Consider the following 23,469-nt stretch of genomic DNA (forward strand, 5'->3'; position numbering starts at 1 on the left):
AGGTAAAAAGTAGGGAAGGCAGAGCAGGAACTGAAAGCAACTCATGTGAACCATAAATTTTTGTTTACAGCACATGAGGTATCAGCCAATTGCTTCATAAGCCATCATTAGAGTAAAAGTTGAAGATAAGGAACAACAATAAAGTTTTGCTGAAGGGCTGGAAAAAACATTTAGCTTTATTTCTTTTCACATTTTTTTTTCAGATTGCTAATATAAAGAGTCAACTTTTGAACCTTAAGCCATTTTTAGACCAGCCCTAAAAGAAGCAATAAGAACAACTAAATCACTTCATGGACCATTTTGTTTTTCTCCATCCTAGGTGTATGATTTTCCTTTCCTGCAATGTTTCCACTCACCAGGAAGTATCATCTCTAGGAGGACCATTCAGCATAGATGAATAGAGATGCAGCAGCTTAGATGACACTATTTTACCCACCATCAGTGGCAAATATTCCCCAAACCCTAAACTGTGCCCTTGTGGTAACCTCACATCCATCTGATCCCATACGCTGAGAGGCTTTCAAAGAGCTCATTGGATGCAATATTTGGGCAAAATTGAAAGGAATCTTAGAGATTACTTAGTCAAAGCTTGAAATCTATTTTTTAAAGTAACGTAACAATTTCTTAAACAACATTATATTAAGAATTAAAATATTTAAATCTGATAAAAGTGGAGTCGCTTTGATTGAATTCAGATGTGGAAAACCTTGATAATCATCTGTATAATCCTCTTTTTCTTCTCTTCCCCTTCCTCAACCTATTGTACTCATTTGTTAAATGAGAAAGCTAGTGTGATATTTCTATCCATGTAATAGAAAGTTTATATAATAGATTTATAATTATCTGTTGATATATAGCTTATAATTTCTATATAATAGAAATTATATAATAACAGTTTCTGTACTTACAGACTGTACACTCAGTAATGATAAAGAACAAAAATCCTACCCACTCTACTGAACCAAATGAGGGTATGAGCAATTGTCTGTAGTCACGGCATTCACAACCATTGCAGTTTTTAGTTTGAAATGTTTTTATGAAAATTATGTACCCCATTATGACAGGTAAAAGTAATGAGACTGTTAAAACTGCAAGTAGGAAAATACATATGACTATCAGAGAAAAGAGATGTGAAATAATTTTAAGTGCTGAGAGAAGTGATGAATTTTGCAATGCATATATTAGATTAAGTTTTGGAGAGCTTAGTTAATTCTCAAGGCAAGGCAAGGGATTGCCTGATACGGTGTGGGACAGGCCTATGAAATTGTACAGATGTGCTTGTGCATTAAGAGACAAGAAAAGCAACTGAAAAAAAGGGAGAAACTTTAGAGTATGTGGCTACAGAATCAGTATTAATTCTGACGCCTGTTAACCAGGTGTTAATTCTAAAAAAAGGTTAGGATTAACGTTAAGAATTTAAAATCTACTCTCAGTAAAAATATTACTCCTGAGACTTTTGTTCCAAGCCACTGATGATCCATTGGTTTCAAAGCCCATTAGAATCTGAACAGAATTAAAGTGAGCATCCAGGTTGTGAAGGAGAATATAACTGCTGAGAAATTCCTCACAGCATTTGCCGGGCATATCAAAGGTAATTCCATCTCAGCAGATATTTGTTGTGGAAAAATTGGTCTATTTGGGGAGAAAATAATATTCTCATTTTACCACTTTATGTTTTTAGTGGAAATGATAGGATTGTTGGCACAAACTCCTCTCAATCTCTTAGGACTTAGGAGCAAAGGGATATATGAATAGCTTTTTAGAGGCCAGTTCATTCATATCTAGAGACCCAGTTTGCTCTATGTAATGAACAATTAAACTTCTCAGTAACACCACAAGTTTCTTATCATGAATGAGTTGGCCTATTTGGAGGGCACTACACTTAAATTTTTATTTTCCTTTAGAGATATAATGTGATTGAGAGAATGATGTCTAGTCACAGTGCCCCTCATTATCATCAGAACTTCTAGAGTTATTTCAGAGTTCCAATATTGTTTTTAATCTTCTAATTTAAAAGTACAACATAAAAATAAATTGTATTGTGTTTCAAGTAATAAAATCTATACCCATCTGCTAAATGCGCAAAATTCTCCCTGTAAAGCTAATTAACTAGATAAAAGGTTCATATCAGCCTTTTAGCAGTTCCTGTCTCTAAGGGCCTAACTCAGTAATTAATCATGTTTCTGGGAGTCTCTGAAAACACTTTTCCAGCTTCATGGGTCTTTAGAAATGAAGCATCTTGCACATCATCCAAAATATCTTAATCTCTCAATCTGTTTAGAGTCCAGTCAAGTTCCTACAAGGAGCAGAGTTAAATGTCCTTGGAATGAAGCCTGTGTATTCTCCTCACTTAATCAGTCATTTACCTCAGGATACAGAGAACAGCAGTTGAATTTTTAATCAACTTTTATTTTTAAAGCATTGTTAACATTAGCCTGATCATCTGAGTTCACCTTAGCATGCTAGCTTGGTTGAAATCAGAGAAAGTAATGAAGTATGAGTTAAGCACTGAAGGAAGTTTACAGGAAAAATGTTTAATACTACACAGATGTGTTGTTTAACAGGCCACACATTGGTTCCTATTAATGTTCCAGATGTTAGCTAAGATGTGTATGGATATGTCATGGTGGCCAGAACTCTTGGGCATCATCACCTGCTATACGATCATGTTAATTTTATTCCTCCCTTAAGGAAAATACCTTGGCAATTTAAGACCTCCCAAGAGAGGTGACATTTTACCAGCTAGAACGCTAATTGAACAAGACTTGCTGAGAACAATAACCTGAAGGATGTATGCAGAGACAGGGTATAGAGGAATTGGCACCCAGGAGAAAAGGCTAAGATCATCTTTCCCACTAAATCATTTGGCTAGCTTCCTACCTGGAGCTTATCCTCTAACCCCCAATTTTCCAGACTTGACAGCTTTTTAGAAAGTCCTTGAAGGAAAGTGACTATAAATCATCTATAAGCACGATCAGAAGATGTACAGAGAAGACACCGATTCTTCATAAGCCTATGCCTTAGAGTTAGCACCCCCAATTTAATGGCTCTGTTGCGGTCACAGTCTGAATGTATTCACCTCCTGTATATGCAGTCTCCAGTGATGGATTTGAAAATCCTTCAAGCTATTCTTTTTTCTTTAATTTTATTTTTCCATAAGTTATTGGGGTACCGGTGGTATTTGGTAAGTTCTTTAGTGGAGATCTGTGAGAACCTGGTGCACCCAACACTCCAGCAGTAGACACGGCACCATATTTGTTGTCTTTTATCTCTCGCCCTCTCCCACTCTTCCTCCCAAGTCCCCAGAGTCCAGTGTATCATTCTTATGCCTTTGCATCCTCATAGCTTAGCTCCCATATATCAATGAGAACTAAAAACCAAGGGTAACATAAACTTCAAAAAAAGACTACTAGAGGATGTGGTAGACAGTATCAGAAGAAATACACTCTCTTGAAGATATAAAGCTAACTGCCATGGACTTTTTTAAATGAGGCTTTCTTCACTTTTTCTTGGAATTTTATAGTGTCACTCTAACAAAGCTGAAGAGGGTAGAAATTTTTAATTACACATTTTCTTTAATTACAGGCTCCTTTGCTATATTTACCAAATAGCTAGTAGCCCTGAGGGTGGAGTTAGGCTCTTTAAAGTCATGTTTTAATCTCTTTATAATTGCAATTTGATTGCTGGTGTAAATTACCTAGTAGGCTTGCCACTTTCAGCGCCAGTCATTTCCCAGAGTGCATAATTTTGAATTAAAAGGCTGATATCCATCCAAAAGTTTCCCAGAATGTTTCATGGGCTCAGTGAATTATGCATTAAACAGAATTCTTTAAAAAGAAGGCAAGAGGTTTCTTTGATGTCAGCTGGGTTTTTCATCATATTATGGACTATTAATTTCTAGACTCTTTTAACGGTAGTTTCTTGAAATCTATGTTCAATTTAGGACTTATTACTGATCTTTCTCTAACCTTTATATTTTATTTTAACAGCATCATATGTCACCCTGAACATGGCAGGTTCTGGCAGAAACCTGGTGGTTAATTTCTTAGGGGGAAAAGGAGGGGGAATGGGTAAAAGAACAATTTGCGTCAAATGCACCATCTGCTGGACAGAACACGTATCTACTTACAGGAGCTTGCCTTCACATTAGGAAAATGCTTTAGAAATCTCATGAGGACAAAACCAATGAAAGGGCTGAGATACACATATGGAAGCTCATCTATGGATACCTCTACATCATATTCAAATGCCAATGTCCCCCTTTGATGATTTTGTCAAGCCATGAAAGAGATAACCTTTGACTGGTATGTTTGATTTTGAGCTATGTTCCCTTTGCAAATGTAACCCTATAGATTGTTAAGGAAATAAATACCATTCCCCCAACTTATACAAAAGAAAGTAAGGGTAGTCAAGTTTCTACCATCATATGCAAATACAAATTCTGGGGAAATTATTTACATTATACACAATTTCATATTACTATTCTCCTTTTATATTTTCAGTACACAAAGCACTTCGAAATTAGTCACAGGCTGTGTTTTACTACACCCTTATAGATTAAGTGAACATATACTTTATCATCCAACCCAGCCACTTATGAGAGTGAAAAGAAGCACTATGAATAATTATGCCAGAACATCCACAGACTAGTATTTTCTTGGGCAAAGCAGACTTTATCCTGTCTCCTTGTTTTATGTCTCTTTATTTATAGGTAATCAAATATCAGAAACAGAAATCATCTCTTAGTCTATCCTACTGCCAACTCATGTTACAGAAGAACAAACATAAAAAGATGAAATGATTCAGTGTAGTAGAAAGATTCCAGACTGGGGCAGTGAGGAGTAAGATGTGGTTTTCATCGCAAATATGCTCAGCATTGAGATTATTTGACTCTATTATTCGTATAATAATTCATTCATGGTTAAGTACCATAAGAATGGCCAGGTAAAGTTTCATGAGTACCTGGAAGGTATAAGTCATTCTAGCTAAAAGAATACATTGTTTCATGGAGAAGGTGGCCTCTGAATTAAGCATTGACAGAGAGGTAGCATTTGCAGAGTAGGCACTCCAGCCAAGGCAGAAGCATTCAGAAATTAAATGGGTAAACAAAGAAAAATATAGTGCTTCCCCATCCAGTGGCTATTATTGCCTTTCAACAAACATTCCTTGAAGCTTACTAAGCGACAAGCACTTTTTTTTAACCTTTATTTTAGGTTCAAGGGTACATGTGCAGATTTATTACATAGGTAAATTGCATGTCACAGGGATTTGGCATACAGATTATTTCATCACCCAGGTAATAAGCATAGTACTCAATAGGTAGTTTTTTGATCCTCTTCCTCCTCCCAGCATCCACCCTCAAGTAGGCCCAGTATCTGTTGTTTTCTTCTTTGTGTTCTATATGTACTCAATGTTTAGCTCCCACTTGCAAGTGAGAACATGCATATTTGGTTTTCTGTTTCTGCAGCAGTTTGCTTAGCATAATTGCCTCCACCTCCATCCATATTACTGCAAAGGATATGATCTCGTTCCTTTTTATGACTGTGTAGTATTCCATTATGTATATGTACCACATTTTCTTTATCCAGTCTACTGTTGATGGGCATTTTGGTTGATTCCATGTCTTTGCTGTTGTGAATAGTGCTGCGATGAACATATGCTTGCATGTGTCTTTAAGCTACTCCAGACATCAATTCCTACCTTCAAGAATTTACAGCCTAATAAGCAGTAAGATTTATGAGTCTGTATTTGAAAGGCCATTTCTGAATTAGAGGTAAGTGTGGGAATTAGCAGCGTATTTAAACTGACAGGAAATAGATTAAGATCATTCAGGGAAAAGATGAAGAGAAGAAAGAGAAAAAGGCACAGAACAGAACCCTGAGGTTCTCCATATTTAGAAGTAAGAGGAAGAAATTCTCAGCCAAGGAAACTGAAAAAAAACAGTTGGTATGGTAAGAGTAAAATGAAAAGAAAAATAATCTTGTTATTTTCTCCGATTTGGGAATATGGGCAGAGCTTAGGGGAAATGAAGCTTGTCAAGGTGTAGATCAGATTTAACTTTAAGCTTCTTCATTATCCAATAATTATCACAGTAATTTAAAAATTATAAATAGCTTTCTCCAAGAAACCTTAAATGCTTTACGTGTCCCTTCTAATGTTATCTCCCTAGAATTGTTATTAAATTATAAAATGATACATTATTGAAAGTTAAGCAAAAACACCATTATCATCTCTGCTGTATTCGGTTTTAGATTTCCTGTAGGGAAATACTCAGTTCTCCCTTTTCACTTTCAATGAGATGGATCAAAGCCGAGCTACAATTCCAATCTTATTTATGAATATAAAATTAACTCAAAATATAGCTCATTTTCTCCAGTTCCATCCTATACAGGGTACTCTGTTTTGTTGTCCATTATTTTTTAAATGAATGCTATTCAATGAGCTGTTTAGGGCTAGCTTTTGATCATTTTTCATGTTAACTATTATGTAAAATTTAAAGTACAACTAAGGCTGAAGGTCAGTGCAAAGAAGAGAAAATATTTCTCAGATTTTCTGAGCCTTGTCAAGTCTCAGCTGTCATCTGGTTGGGTTTTGTAACTCATTTATCCTTGCAGTAATATTAAAGCACATACTACATGTGAGGCCCTATACCTTCTAGCCTACATTAAAGCTAGAAAGGTTTCAGCTCTGCCTTCATGGAAGTTACAATCTGTTAGAGAATGCACATGAGTAAATGAAATTATCAATACAACACCACTAAATCTATCCAGAAGCAACTTATACCACAAAAGCAACTACCTGAGGTGCAATCTAGAGGCAGAAAGAGAATTTGAATCTACTGCAGTAGATCAATGCAATACATGCACACACACATGCACACATATATACAACATACGCTGAGCCTACCTCCTTAGACATTATCTTATGTTGCAGACCAGAGCATTCCTTCTTGTCTGGATCACTGCTTTGTGTGGTAACAAGAAAAATGAATTCCTTCTCAAACGATCCATCTATAGAAATCCTCACATCACACTGTGTTCATCTATTTTGCCTGAAAGACCAGCTCTGCTTGTCATTGCTAGTTGTTCATTCATAATGCAATTAGTAATATGCTTAGTATGTGCCTCTTATTGTGCTATATATTGATGATAAATAAAACATGGTCTCTACCTTCAAGCCAACTAAATCAACATGTGATAATGACTATAGTACATGAACTCACTTAGGGCCTACTGAAGTACCAGGAACAAATACATAAATTAGACTGGGGATCTAAGAATTGGAGTAAGGTAGAATAGAACACACCATAGTTAAGAACACAAGTGCTGGAGTCATGTAGACCTGAGTTTGATTCTGAGACTTTCACTTACTAGTCACATGGTTCCACCTTTTGTATGCTCAGTTTTCCCATCTGTAAAATATCAGTAAGAACCCATTTCATTGGGTTAAGCTAAATGAGATGATGTATGTAAAGCACAAGCACTGATACATAGTAGGTACTCAAGTAGATGCATATGGAGCAATAATCATACATATACTTTATGATTTATTCCTTATGTGATTAGAAGGAACAATTGGGAAAGTATCCGGTAGACTAAAGATATTATTAAGTAAAAAATAAAAGTGCATATATACCAAATGTGTCAATAGCCAGCAGATACCTATAGTCTTAGTTACTTCCTAGCAAAATTCCCCAAATTCCCAAAATTCAAGAAAGTAAATACAACAATTAGCAAGGGAAGAGAAATATCTAATCCAACAATGCCACACGATGTGGGTCAATTTCCTGGACATGCAGATGTATGCTGTTGACCTTAAACTTCTTTTCTGGGTTCCAAATTTCAACCTCCCTCATCAGACCTCTGATCAGAAGTGGGCAGAGAGGCCTCATATCTTTTCCAGTTGTCAAACAGTGAACCTCTAACTTCCATCTCAGACATCTTTATTGTAAGATGAATTCGCTTGTAAAATGTATCCCCACGGAGTCCTCCTGACAGCTCCAACTACTTCACTTGAAAGAGTACTTCCCTTTATACTGCAATTATCACAGCCAGAGATGCTTGAAGCCATTTGCTGAATTCATAGGATGAAAATAAAAAAGAAAGAAATAACCAACATTGTTTGTATGTCTTTGTGTGTGTGTGTGTGGTAAGCCATAAATCTATGGAAAGCAATAGGTTTTCACCTTTCTCCTTAATTCTGCAACGAAGTTTTTGCAAATTCCTTCCTTCTCAAATCACACATTATCAAGGAAAGCTTTGAAAAAAAGGACTTTACATTTATTCCAATTGATGTCCTAAAACTGTTATTGCTTGTGCTTGTACTTCAAATGAGTTGCCATATAATGCATTCAATAAGGACAATCATAACTAAAGCCAACAAAAGAAGTGCTCTAAAGACAATTTTGAAGAAAGGTACTGAAAACTGGCCACTGTAGCAGCAACAATCAGAGATGGAGAGCCCGAGTTGAAACTAATGCCATGCTGCCCAGCAGGCCTAGGGGGACAAGCACATCACAATGGCTATGATCAGCAACCAAAGAATGGACTCGTGTCGAAACTGCAATTTCTGCAGTGCAGTTTCTCAGGGGCATTTGATTCAAGATGTATGATGTTCTAATCCATGAATGCCAGAATCACAAACCATCTCCTTCTCCTTCAAAAGTTGTCCGTCCCTAGTCCTAAATGGGAAAACAGTTGCTACAGTGAAAATAGTCAAAAATTCTCTTTCCACTTTACAGAAGGTACTGTGAGATCAAAATAAAATGAGAATAGAAGTTGGATATGTAAGGTTGGTGTCTGCCAAATTCTAGGTGAACCTAGGTATGGGGAAGACTCCCTGCTACCCTTGAATATATCCTTTCTACCTTTCCATAAAGCTTCTGTTCCCAGATGGCCACATTGAATTCCACTAACTAGAACAAAGCTTTCATTTTTGATGGTACGAATTCAGACTTTTACAAATTGAACCCATACTTGACCTCTTACAGTGATTTAAGTTTATACTCTGGTCTCTATAATCAATTATCACACTGTAGTTTGTGGGCAGTTTTTGATGTAGAGAAGGCATCTGGCTCATAGCATATAGAAAAGATGTCAATATTGTGGAAAAGGAGACTGGATATTCGAAAACCAAATATTGAATGGTTTTGCCTAGAAATAGCTGTGAGTGTGTCTTTTCATGGTTGGAATAGCCCATACTTGCATTTACAACAGACAGGGTGCACTCTTTGACTTCCATCAGGATCTTGGATCACAGTGCTTGGGTAGAGAGGTGAGAGGACATTACTGTTACCTCTAGGTCATTATTTTTAAAGAGATAATAGAACTGAGTACCTTAGCTTATTTCAAATAAATGCAGCAGGTAGTACATATTGAGTACCTTATATAAGTGGACAATTTACTTCACTTACAAATGTTTTTCAGTTTTCTGATGAAAGCTTTGTAGTATTAACCCCAAAGGTACTGGGTCCCTTTAGAGTGTTATGATAATATTTATAGCACAATGTATTATATCTTTATAAAAATGGCATTAACTTAGAATATCAGCTGATATTTAGGGAGGCTCCTTGCCTTCAGTCTCATATTAATCATTCCTCCAGCACACATTTATTAAATGCTAGGCATTAGAGTTAAAATTAACAACACAAAATCCCTGCTATTAAAAATCTTTTATGTTCCCTGAGAGGAAAAAAAAACAGGAATAGAAAAGCATGTTCAAGCTTCTTGAGACTGGCAACAAAGTAAATGCTTCCAGCCTCCCAGGCTCTTCTCCTTCAACGTCACCCAGTGCCCATCTTCCAGCAGAGATGACCCCCAAGGTGGAGAAATGCAAAGTCACAGGTTCTTTCTTTCTTACTTCAAAGCCAAAAATATGTCCTGCAGACAAATTCCAATACTTCTTCACTACTTGTAGCTTTTTACTTGTGTGTATGTTTTGACACACCCCTGTAGCAGAGGTAATAGTCACGCAAAACTTGGGGGTGGGGTGGGGCTCAGTTAATTCACAAATGATTTGCAAAAGTTATAAGGGGACAATATTGCAGATAATGTGCTCTATGGGAAAAGGCTGAATAAAGGGTTTTTTTTAACTAGAAAGAGAAAGATTATGTCATAAACATGTAGTTTAATTTTACTTAGTCTAATTTAGGTAAATGAAGTCTGCAATATAAAGAACTGCTATAGCTCATATAATTCTGTGAACAGACCTACACCATTAACCAAAGCTCAGAAAACCAGCTGACTAACAGCACAGTGGTTACACAGTGGTGGACACAGAGTCACTCACTCACTCATTTATTAACTCTTTCATTCAATAAACGTTTATTGAATACCCGATAGATGGCAAGTACTCTAGCAGTCAAGCTAACAGTTATCAAACACTTTCTACATATTAGACACTGGACTAATCACTTTTAACATTCACAATAACCCTATGGGTAAACAAGACGCGAAAAATGAAGTGGACAGTACATGGTAAAGCTGAGATTCCAACTCAGGCAGTCAGACTCCAGGGGAAAATGATGCGTGACAGCCCCAGCCTTCAAGGAGCTCGCAGTCTAGACAGGGGACCCAGAGCAAATAAACGATTCCTCGAAGGTGAATCATATTCTGGTGGAGGTGTACAACAAAGGTCCTGAGACCCCAGAAAAGAGATTGTTTATGGTCAAGCATCACTTGTTTACTAGCATTCTTTGTCACCACACTTCCTTAATTTTTCCCTCTCCTCATTTTTACAAGAAAATCAAATTTAAAAATCGTTCCCTTCATAATTTTCTAATTAGTGAGATTTTTCCCCGTCTTCTTTGATATTTGTGAAATAATTACATCTGGCTTAGAGCAACTTTTTTTTTTTGAGAACAGATTTTGTATAAAACATTGTTCAAAGAAGTGAAAATTCAAATAAGTCATCAAGCAGGTTGATCTGCTTCAGGTGGGGACCAGGCTAACTACAACGCTGATTGTGCCTGTGTTGAATAACAGCACAGTGGCACCAGATCTTTCTCTCTCTCAAGAGAAAATGACATCTATTTTTTTCTTTCAATATTTTACTAAAGCACACTAACGCAGATATTTTGAATATACGGTGCAGGATAAACAAAACAATTCTCAAGATGAATTTCACTTATAGCTCCCAGGTTACAATTTCTGTTTGAAAAATAATAAAGTTCTATTTGTGCCTTTAAGGAGTTTACAATATAGTGATAAGAAGATAGTAATAATAAGATATACAGAAAAATATATATAATGAGAGAGAAAGATAGTAAATGCCAGAGAAATGGAATGCGGGATCACGGTTAGCAATTTCAGCTGAGATACAACAAGGGCAAGCAGAAGCAATATTTGTGCTGGCCTTGAAGGATGTGAGTGATTTTACAGGTGGTACAGAGAAGAAAGGGCATATAAAGCAGAGAACAAGATGAAAAAAAGCACAAGTGGAAAAAAATGCATGTTGCATGTGAGCAAAGAGGAAGGGAGCACTTAGGTTCTGTCATGGATTGCAAAGGGATAGAGCGAGAGATATGAATGGTGAATGGGAAGTGGGCCAGATTGTGTGGGACTGTGAAATTCATACTTTGTGATACTTTATTATGTAGGATGTAGTTCCATGATACACCAATATAGTACATGTTAGATATCTTTTTTAAAAGTAAATCAATTAAAATAAAATTTGATAGTCCAAAAATTGGGAAACGCTACTTACCATATCAATCTCTGGATGATCCTCAAAGCTGACTCACAAAGTAGATTGTCTAAGAACTAACCCCTATTCAGTAATGAAGTTACTGTTTAGCTTTGTTAATCCAGCTTGTTATATTGCATAATTTTTGTCTTTTCTTAGAATATTTATTTTTATCCTAAGAACAGAAATTTCAGCTAACATCACTAAATGCAACAGGAGAGCCACTGAGACCTTCATGCAATGAAGTGATGGGATGCTGGTAGCTATGGTACCTTAGACGTTTTTAGAGAATTGTGAACCAGAAAAGAAGGGGACAGACTAGGAACAGAAAATCAGCTGCAAGGCTATCACAATAGCCCATAGAAATAATAATGGCTTCCTATTACACAGCCCTGCCAATATGCTGGACATATTTGAGGTGCTGTTCATGTTGTATATGTTTTGTAATGAGAACCAAAATTGGGATAATAGCAGCAATCAATATCTAGTTGAGAGGCAAAGATGGACAAGCCAGCATCCACCATCCCCATTCTCAGCCTCCCAGATTCGTCTCCTTTTTTTTTCCTCTTCTCTGTTTTCTACTACCCCTGCTTTTCTTTTGTTGAGTCCCAGTATATATGCCCTACAACTCCAATTTAAAAGAAAACAAACTTGAAATTTGAATGCTGCCACTAAATCACTTTTCAATTATTTGTGCTCTCTGCCCTTTTCAATTATAGTGCAGTGCTCTCTGCCCTTTTCTAAAAAGAAATGTTATTAGCTAGAACTAACAGAAATTCAGCGGTTAGCTGTGTGAGGTTTTTTTTTTTTTTTTTTTTTTTTTTTTGGCGGTGGGGGATTAGTGTGTGCTGGGGGCTGTGGGATAGGATTTAGTGCCCAAATCCTACTTTCTCCTTTTCTTTTCCCGGGTTCTAAACATGTAAGGCTCAATAGCCAAGAGGAAACAAATTTCAATTCTTGTCAACAACTGAGCTAGTGCCTGATCTTTCCCACCACCCTCCCTTAAAAAGACTTCTCTGATATGACAGCTAGATCCCTAGTGTAGGCCAGGAGCCAAGAAAGCTTTGGTTTCGCACAATCTGTGTCTAAATGTCTGCATCCTTAGAGCAGATTTCAAGCCTACTTACCCAGGTGTCCTTATGTATGAGCAGTGAATGGCAGATCTTCCTTCCCCACCTGTTGCAGTGGGGAGAGAGAGCCTGGAGCAGGGGCAGAGCTGCTGAGGCAAGACCCACTCGGTCTGTATAGCCTAGAGACTGGAAGTGCAAAGGAGTGCATGAAGACGACCAAGGCCAGTTCTGAGAAGCTAGTTCCTCTGTCAGTCAGCCAGTGAAGGTAGAACTCCTGCCTTATCTTTTAATAGCTATGATTCTGCCCATTAGGGAGGAAGGTTCAGTGAATGTTAGATTCACCAGTCAGACCTGCTGCTTCTCTGAGGGGAAGGAAAATAAGATGGTGGGAAAAGAAGGAAGTTAGGAAGCAAAAGTTCCCTTTTCATGGGACTGAGGCTAAAACTTGATCTAAGAACAAAAGTATTCCTACTTCTTCAAAGTATATCATTTTAGGAAAGCAAGACAAAGCTCCTGTCCAAAATTCTTTCTGCACTGAGATATCAGATCCCATCATCAATAGTTTATTTGTGATGACATTTGATATTGTCCTTTGACTATGATATCTTTTAATATGACTGTTCCTGAGAGGGGTAACATATACAGTATGTAGTACTTGGATGAGAATTTGTTTTGCTTGGGGCTACAAGAGAGGAGTGGGTTTCAGGAACAAGAAGGTAGGCTAAGAAAAAAGAAAGTGGAAGAGCCTTAAAGATAACTGTGTCTGCTTCATAATTACACACCTAGTTGGATATGTGATTACCATAATTCTCACATGTACTACTAACTTTCTCCATCTATTTCAAGGATGACTGTGGGTGAAGTTTTGGATGTTAACAATGCCCCATCTCCTGGTTTTTCAGTAAAAATATATGAGAAATGTGGAAATTTATGCAACAAATTTATATATATGTGTGTGTGTGTGCACATATATATACAGATAGATAGATAGATAGATACACCCATAAGGTATTATGTTAGGGTACTATAACCAAGTTAATTTTATCTATCTTATTAATTGAGCACAGTTGGAAGAATAGTGAGACTCAAATGATTTCTGGGGTTGATCAATTTCCAGGGAGATTTTCTAAAAAGGGACAAAATAACCAGTTTATCATAACCTTAACAACATTATTTTCAGGTTAGTTCAAAATAGAAATTATGGGGCAGAGGAGAACATTTTTATTCTTTTCATTTTTTTGAATTTCATCCTCACCCTCCTCCTGCCCTCCACCTTCTAGTATACCCTGGTGTCTCTTGTTCCCCTCTTTGTGTCCATGTGTACTCAATGTTTAGCTCCCGCTTATAAGTGAGAACACATGGTGTTTGGTTTATTCTAAGTGAATTAACCCTTACGTTAAAAGGGAGAAAAAGAGGAGAACATTTTTTAAATCATAACTTCTTAAATTTTATTTTGTCACCTCAATTATTTCCAGGGGAATAGAAACCCTTTCGGGATGATGTAGCTTTGGAATTTCTTAACGACGTGTGGATATGCTTGAAGATTTGACAAGTTCACTTGAAATCTTGTGGTTCAATAAGGCAGCCTTTTCTGTGGAGACAGAAGACTAAGCTATGCTACAGTGGCTTAGGAAACACATGACAACTTAACAATAGACCAGCACGCTGGCAGGAGAAGTCATTTATTTTACCTTGTATTCTCTTTACGTGATACTACACAGAAAGTCAAATGCATGTCCATGCATTCATAAAACAACAAAATAGAAATTAATTTGCCTTACCCATGGAAATTTCAGTTACTGCATGCTCAGCTGCTGTGCTTGTCTTCGGAAAGTTCATCCTTGAAGGCTGAATAAAATTTTCCTGTTCTGCTTCTTTATATAAAGAAGTCTATGGTTTGCTTAAACATGGGAAAGCTCGTTTTATTAAGTATCCTTGATACTGTGATTGCATTCTTCAGAATATTAGCTCTGCTACCAATTTTCAAATACTTTTTAATAGTTTGCACGGTTGGCTTCTGAGAGCATCTCTGAATGGGATTTTCCCAGCTATTTTCACACCTTATGTCCATATCACATTTCACTCTTCTGCAGCACTTAGATCTTTAGCACAGCAGGTGGAAAAGTGATTTAAGGACAGAACAATGGAATGCTTATGCCTTATTAAAAAAGTCATGGATATGCATTTCTAGCCAACTTTGTTTGGGGAAAGCCTTTTTGCCCCTTTTTAAGACATTTTAAAATCTTTGCTGTATATATGACAGTCACATTAAAAAACAAGAACAGATTAAATTGGTCATCAGAATTCACAATTTATCTTCACAAAATCGGAAAATTTTGGAGACTGTTGCAAAGTCACATAGTATTCTTGGGTGCTCTGGTTTGTGCTGGGGATAGAAATTAAATGGGAGAAAATTTGCATTCAGACCCCACTTAACTCTCACTAATAACAGACATTCTTGCTTGTGAGTTAGCTCTAGAAGACTATATATCTCCTGCTCCTGCTGCAGACAAGAATTTGCTTCTTTCCTAAGAGGTGATTGAAGAGATGTGCAGCTGGCTGACTGGTTTCTTAAAAGGGGAGAAAAGGAGACTGTGAAAATCTGTGTGTAATGGGCCTGTAGTGACTGTTGGGGTAAGGTGGGAGGAATGAAACATAATTGAAACGGCTGATGAACGGGGAGAGGACTCCACATATTCAAGGAAGTGTATAAGCTGGAAATGACTATAGTGAGAAAACAAGACTAGGTAATAGTAACCTTAATATGGTGACACCATAAGGAATTTATCAGGCATAGATATTTTCCATTTTCATAAAGGGTTGAGCTTTTCAAAATATATGTAGAAATACAAATATTTATTACCCTAGACCAAGGTTTCTCAACTTCAGCACTATTGACATTTTGGGCCAGGTATGTATTTGTTCTGAGGGTGTGTCTTGCATATTATGGGATGTTCAGCAACATCCCTGGCCTCACCTGCTAGAGGCTGCAATTCCCCCGCCCCCTTGGCTACATAATAATATATGCAAGTGTCAAGGCCCTTAAGATTCACATTTAATTGGCCTGTATTATGACTCAGGCATTAGCATGATTTTTAAGTTCCTGAGATGATTCTAATGAGTCTAATTGTTTAGGAAACAATGTGTCCAGTGTTCCTTAATGAGAGTACAAAGTTGAATGAGAAATCATCCCTGTTCTGGAGAGGCTTAGGAATAGCAAAGAGATGGGCACACACTGAATATTTTTCCAACATATTATAGTCCATTTCCTTAAGGTCAAACGCACAATACACTATGTCAGCACAAAAGGAGAGCTGATACCTTAAAGATACAATATTCTTCTGAAATGTTTTTCAGTACCTGAAATCCTCACATTTTAGAATTATATATTTGTAATCTTGAAATAGGTAAAGATTTCTTAAACAGAATGCTGAAAGTCTTAGCCATAAAGTAAATAATTCATAAATTGGAAATTGGCATTAAAATTAAGAATTTAGGGGCATTGAAACTAAAGACTGTACTGGGCATTAAATTTTAGAATTTATGTTTATTGGACAAAACTAAGAAGCAGGTGAAAAGGTAAGCCACAGAGTAGATATTCACCACACATATATCTGAAAAGTAGTCATATCTGGAAAATATGAAAAACTCATATAAATCACTTTTTTTTTTTTTTTTGAGACAGAGTTTTGCTCTTGTCCCCCAGGCTGGAGTGCAATGGCCCGATCTTGGCTCATTGCAACCTCTGCCTCCCGCATTCAAGCGATTCTCCTGCCCCAGCCTCCCGAGTAGCTGTTATTACAGGCGCCCACCACCATGGCCAGCTAATTTTAGTATTTTTAGTAGAGAAGAAGTTTCACTATGTTGGCCAGGCTGGTCTCAAACTCCTGACCTCAGGCGATCCACCTCCCAAAGTGCTGGGATTACAGGCATGAGCCACCACGCCCACTGTCAAATTTTTAAAAGAGAGAAAAATCCAGGCCGGTGCGGTGGCTCACGCCTGTAACCCCAGCACTTTGGGAGGCCAAGGCGGGCGGAACACAAGGTCAGGAGATGGAGACTATCCTGGCTAACACGGTGAAACCCTGTCTCTACTAAAAATACAAAAAATTAGCTGGGCGTGGTGGCAGGCGCCTGTAGTCCCAGGTACTCGGGAGGCTGAGGCAGGAGAATGGTGTGAACCCAGGAGGCAGAGCTTGCAGTGAGCCGAGATCGTGCCACTGCACTACAGCCTGGGTGACTGAGCAGAACTCCGTATCAAAAAAAAAAAAAATCCAATACAAGTGGACTGGAAAAGGTACTTTATAAAAGGGTATTTATAGACATTTGATTGACTTATGAAAAGGTGCTCAATATTATTAGGCATTGGGGAATGCAAATTAACTACCAAAAAAATCACAATGAGATACCGGTACATTTTCACTCAAATATCTAAAATTAAATGACATCATTATGAAGCATATGAAGCAACTGAAACTCACATACAATTTACTATTACATACAAATACATACACACTATATACACACTTTTGCACATACACATATAGGCATATTTCAGAAATATTTTACATTCAGTTCTAGGCCATTGCAATAAAGCAAAATTCATGATAAAGCAAGTTACATAAATTTTTTGGTTTCCAGTGCATATAAAAGTTATATTTACACTATACTGTAGTTTATTAAGTGTACAGTAGCATTATGCATTAAAAACAATGTATATACCTTAATTTAACAATACTTTATTGCTAAAAAATGCTAACAATCATCCCAGCCTTTAGCAAGCCATACTCTTTTTGCTGATTGACGGTCTTGCCTCAGTGTTGATGGCTGCTGACTGATTAGGGTGGTGGTTGCTGAAGACTGAGGTGACTGTGGCAGTTTCTGAAAATAAGAAAACAAGGAAGTTTGCCACAATAATTGAATCTTCCTTTCACAAGATTTCTCTGTAGCGTGTGATGCTGTTTGACAGCATTTTACCCACAATAGAACTTTCAAAATTGGAGTCAGTTCTCTCAAATCCTGCCACTGCTTTATCAACTAAGTTTATGTAATATTCTAAATCCTCTCTTGTCATTTCAACAACGTTCACGGCTTCTTCACCAGGTGTGGATTCTATCTCATGAAACCACTTTCTTTGCTCATCCATAAAAAGCAACCCCTCATCTGTTTTAGTTTGATCATTTAGTTTGCAGCAATTCAGCCACATCTTCAGGCTCCACTTCTAATTCTGGTTCTCTTGCCATTTCCACCTCATCTGCAGTGACTTCCTCCACTGAAGTCTTGAGCCCTTCAAAGTCTCATGAACCATCCTCTCCTAACTTTTTCTTCTGCAATTCCTCAGCTTTCTCAGACTTCAAATAATTGAAGATAATTAGGACCTTGAGCTGGATTAGGCTTTGGTTTAAGGGAATCTTGCGTCTGATTTGATGTTCTATCCAGACAAGTAAAACTTTCTCCATATCAGCAATAAGACTCTTTCACTTTCTTACCATTTGTGTGTTTGCTGGAGTTGTGCTTTTAATTTCCTTCAAGAACTTTTCTTTTGCATTCACAACTTGCTTAACTGGTGCAAGAGGGCTAGTTTTGAGCTTATCTCAGCTTTCAACATGCCTTCCTAAGCTTAATCGTCTCTAGCTTTTGACTTTAAGTGATTCTTTCTTTCACTTGAACACTTATAGACCATCAATAAGGTCATTAATTGGCCTAATGTAAATATTGTTGTGTTTCAGGGAATAGGAGGCCTGAGGCGAGGGAGAGAGATAGGGGAATGGCCAGTCAGTGAAGCAATCAGAATCAGCAATCACAACATTTATTAAGATCACCATCTGACCTGGGTACAGTTTGTGGCACCTGAAAACATTTATAATAATAGCATCAAAGATCACTGATCACAGATCACTATTACAGATATAATAATAATGAAAAAGTTGAAATATTGCAAGACGAGTTGCCAGAAAGTGACACAGACACAGGAAGTGAGCGCATGCTGTTGGAAAAATGGTACTGATAGACTTGTTCGATGCAGGGTTGCTACAAACTTCCAATTCGTAAAACAAAACAAAAAAGGAATATCTGTGAAGCACAATAAAGCAAAGTACAATAAAATGAGCTATGCTTATATATGTATATCCCAAAATTTATATACAAGAGTCTTCAAGGTAGCATGTAGAAAATGCTGTCAGTGCCTCACTTGTATCTTCTTACCACTCACTATTCTCAGACATGCCAATGGCTTCCCAATAGAAGTATCTGTGACTCTCTGCCAGAGAGCTTTGTCTGGTCAGACAGGCTCTACCTATAGAGAACATACCAAAAATGCCATGAAGTTACCACTCTACCATAAACCAATGACAAATGAGAGTTGTCCCATCTGAGCTGATGAGTAAGCTGGGGTTTTATGTCCCAATTTCCACTCCACTGTCTCCCACAAGGCCCCAGTGAGGCTGAGACCCACTTGCCCTCAGTAGTAACTTGGTCACTGACACATCCTGTATTGGATTCATTCCTGTTTGTCTTATTTCTCCATTGCCCTATAACCTCCCAAATCAACTACTTGAATTCAAATTTAGTCTTGGGGTTTGCTTCTAGGATAACCCAGCTAAAGATAGAACATTGTTTATATAAGCTAAAAATTGAAAGAAATTTTTTTTTAAAATGTCCATCAACAAAAGAATGGATAAATTGTGGCACATCATATGATAAAATACTATGCATCAATAAAAATAAACTAGAGCTCCTCATCACTACATGATGAATGAATTTCATAAAGCTTAATTTTGAACAAAAGATGTTAGATACAAAATAATACATACTTACATTAATATAAAGTTCAATATCAGGCAAAATAGTCTGTGGTTGTTATGGGTTGAATTGTGTTCCCCAAAAACAGATATTTTGAAGTCATAACACTAGTATCTCACAATATGACCTTATTTGGAAATAGTGCTTATACAGGTAACCAAGTTAAAATAAGGTCATTAGGGTGGGCCCCAGTCCAATATGGCTGGTGTTCTTACAAAAAGGGAAAATATAAACACAGAGACACAAGGAGAACACTGTGTGAATGTGGAAGATCAGAGTAATGCATTAACAAGCCAAGGAACACCGAAGATTGCCGGCATACCACCAGGAGCTAAGAGAGAGGCATGGGAGAGATTCTCCCTCACAGGCCTCAGAAGAAACAAACCTTGCTGACACCTTGATTTCAGGCAGACCATGAGACAACAAACCTCTGTCATCTCAAGCCACTCAGTTTGTGGTACTTCGTTATGGCAGCCCTAATACACTAATACAATGGTTGTAGAAAGTAAGATAGTGATTGCCTTTGGGGCTGAGGAAGGGTGGAATGATAGGGACGGGAACAAGGGAACTGGTAATGCTCTGTTTCTTAACAGTCACAGTGTTACATGTGTGTGTTCACTTCATGATAAACCACTTTTTCAAAATGCTTTTTTTTGTATGCATTAAAACTCAATGAAAATTTTTAAAAATCTAAACACTTATTAGAGCAGATGAGAAAAAAGCAGTACACTGTGTAATGAAGAGGGCAAGAGTTGGGGAAAAGAAGGTAGGAAAAAAATGTGATAGTATCTGTAGTTCACATTAAAGAAGGTCCCTAAGCAAAGATTCAATGACCACTATGGACTTTCAGCTCAAATAAATCAGGTTAGCCCTGTCCCCTGAATTGCGGGTAGGAAGATTGGAATCTCCATAATTTCCACTCATTTCTATTTTCCCTATGCCCCTACCTCCCCATTCTTCCTTCTTAGTCTGAGAGTAGATTGTTTCTGAGTTGCCTAGAGTATTGACAATTTCAACAATAATATGTAGAATCTAGATAGAAAAACCAGTAAAATTTATAATGAAGACTAACCATGGTAACATTTCAAGGGAACTGAAGAGAGTCCTCTTCAAAAGTCATAGCACCGTTAAAAAAAAAAAAAAAAAAAAAAAAAAGCTATTTCAGTATCTTTTCTCAAACATTCACTTTCTCTCTGGCATGTTACGTATTTACTGAGTGTTTTCCACACGTAAGACTGAGCACTGAAGACATCTAAGTGGTGCTTTGTCCCAGCTGTTACACTCAGCCGATGACTGTGAGAAAGGCTTCAGTGATTTTGTTCCTAATCAGTAAGTAAACTAATTACTGACAGCCAGTGATTCATTCTTATTCTTTCCTATCTTCTTGCTGCATGAGGTTCGTAAAATATTTTGTTTGCTCTAACCAAAGGATTTTGGTTTCTTTACCTCTTGACTTCTAACATAGTCTTTCCAGGGAGATGACACTGTCTTTCACCTATATCTTAATTCTGATTCATCAGATTAGTTCACAGAAACATTAATGAGGCCCTGGTTGTAAAATTGGAGCCATGTTCCTGCTTGCAGCCTTTTTTTTTTTTTTTTTTTTTTTTTTTTTTTTTTTTTTTGAGTTGGAGTTTCACTCTTGTTGCCCAGGCTGGAGTGCAATGGTGCGATCTCAGCTCACTGCAACCCCTGCCTCCCGGGTTCAAGCGATTCTTCTGCCTCAGCCTCCCAAGGAGCTGGGACTACAGGTGTGCCACCACATCCAGGTAATGTTTTGTATTTTTAGTAGAGACAGGGGCTTCACCATTTTGTCCAGGCTGGTCTTGAACTCCTGACCTCAGATGATCCGCCTGTCTCAGCCTCCCAAAATGCTGGGATTACAGGAGTCAGCCACTGCGCCCGGCCACTGCTAGTAGCTTTTGCAATCTTTATCAGTGTTTATGAATGCGAACCCAAGCAGTGGAGGTAATATTCCCTTTACTAAAGGCCTAAGAGCCACACTATTCTCTTACCTTAATTGGACTTCTGTCTGAGAAGAAAAAAATAATGAATTTAATTTCTCCTGCCATTGACTTATGATATCTTTAAGGTACAGACTTGCTGCCTCTCTACCAAATGATTCCTAGGAGGACTGGTCACCTTGGTATTCAAGCCAAGTTCCCATTCGAAACTGGGGTCAGAACTAATTGGATAATGAGCTAACCCGAGAAATGATTCTCCTGACCCAAAGCCACATCCCACTCCTTCCGAAAGTGAAGACCTGATTTTGAAGCACCCGAGTGACGAGGAGCTTGAAATTAGAGTTTGGAGAAGGTTGTAAGTCTTTTATAAAAAATTCTTCCATCTTCCTGGTTGTTCTTTTTCTTCCCCTTCTAGTTTGGTTTCTTTCATGCTGTTGCAACACCAGTGAAAAGTGAAGTGATGTATTTTTCCATTTCTGATGATGCTTACTCCCATGGTGAGACTTAACTTGAGAAACAGCAAATTCCCTGGAGTTTCTTCACGCTAAAGAACTATGCATATTCTCACTCACAGGTGGGAATTGAACAATGAGAACACATGGACACAGGAAGGGGAACATCACACTCTGGGGACTGTTGTGGGGTGGGGGGAGGGGGGAGGGATAGCATTGGGAGATATACCTAATGCTAGATGACGAGTTAGTGGGTGCAGTGCACCAGCATGGCACGTGTATACATATGTAACTAACCTGCACATTGTGCACATGTACCCTAAAACTTAAAGTATAATAATAATAATAAAGAAAAAAAAGAACTATACAACTGATTGGAGAATCATGGTTTCAGTTCACAGGGTTCTATTTTCCTAGTGAGTCATTTGACTTAGAGGCAACTCTAAATGCACCAGGAAGGCAACAGGATCAATACACTAGGGCTTCAAGCTCTCTGCCACTTGAAGCCACTCCAGCAGCACCTAAGAGCTTGCTTTTCTTACTTGCTTCCTCATTACCCAGGTCAATATTGCCATTGCGTTCGAAATAACCGTTCAAGGACAGGATTTTTTCTCACATGTGGAATATTTGACAGATGTGGTTCACCTTTTTCTTCTTGGTTCTTATTTCATTCTTTCCCATTCTAGTACAGACACAGCAACCTAAGGATCTTTATTACAAGCTAAGGAGCAGAGCATTTCTTCTCAAAATGGCTTTTTTTTTGTTTAGAATTTGTAAGGTATGCATTTGAAGTAATTTGTTTTATGTATTTGAAGGATGTAGAAACTAGACTGAATTTTGTTACATATTTTACACATTTAACAAAACAAATTTAGTAAAAGGTAAATGTATTCAAAAATAAAATTCCACCAAAAGTAGCATTTGTTTATTCACCACCCACTTTTCAAGCAGTTGTTCCAATATTTGCAGCAGCATTATTTTTGTAATTTATTTACTTTAAAGCAACTCTGCCTGACCTTGCTTAATTATCTTTATACTATTTTAACTTTATAATTTCTTTTTTATCAAAATAATACATGTACATAGTTTTTACAGGAATATAAACACACTTATAAGAAATCAGAAAAGTTTCTTGCTTCATCCTTCCCCAAGCTAAGTCTACTCTTCACTGGTGTTCACTTTGCCTTTCAATAATGTTTACCCTCCATTTTCTCTTTCTGGAACTCTTGTTGGTTACATGTTGAAATTCCACAGAGTAATTCCTTTCCTGTTGTATTTTCTACTTGCCGTCACAGCATTTTGGTCAAACTTTGAGATTTTTCTCAAATTTATCTTTCAGTCTTTATGTTAATTCTATTTCTGCTATTTGCCTTCCAAAAGCTCATTCTTGTTCCCTGAATATTCATTTTAAGGATATCTTGTGCCTACCTCATGGATGCAATATCTTCACTTATCTCTCTTGAGCATATTAATGTTTTGAAGACTTTGACTTTCACATCC

The 23,469-nt window shown here is 37.4% G+C and overlaps 2 protein-coding genes across 6 annotated transcripts in view; one reads left to right on the forward strand and one right to left on the reverse strand.

Moving 5' to 3' along the window:
- Positions 1-23,469, forward strand: part of GRM3 (glutamate metabotropic receptor 3) — a 218,763-nt gene that overhangs the window by 165,173 nt on the left and 30,121 nt on the right. The window lies entirely within an intron of this gene.
- The window catches only part of ELAPOR2 (endosome-lysosome associated apoptosis and autophagy regulator family member 2), a 230,694-nt gene continuing 224,717 nt past the window's right edge, over positions 17,493-23,469 (reverse strand). For all 3 annotated transcript variants that reach the window (XM_054687617.2, XM_054687619.1, XM_054687616.2), the window contains one exon: positions 17,493-17,633. In XM_054687617.2, coding sequence (XP_054543592.1) covers positions 17,508-17,633 — 126 coding nt within the window. In that variant the 3' untranslated portion in view covers positions 17,493-17,507. The remainder of the gene's footprint in view (positions 17,634-23,469) is intronic.

Source organism: Pan troglodytes, chromosome 6, assembly GCF_028858775.2.
Source record: "Pan troglodytes isolate AG18354 chromosome 6, NHGRI_mPanTro3-v2.0_pri, whole genome shotgun sequence".
Taxonomy (NCBI): Eukaryota; Metazoa; Chordata; class Mammalia; order Primates; family Hominidae; genus Pan; species Pan troglodytes.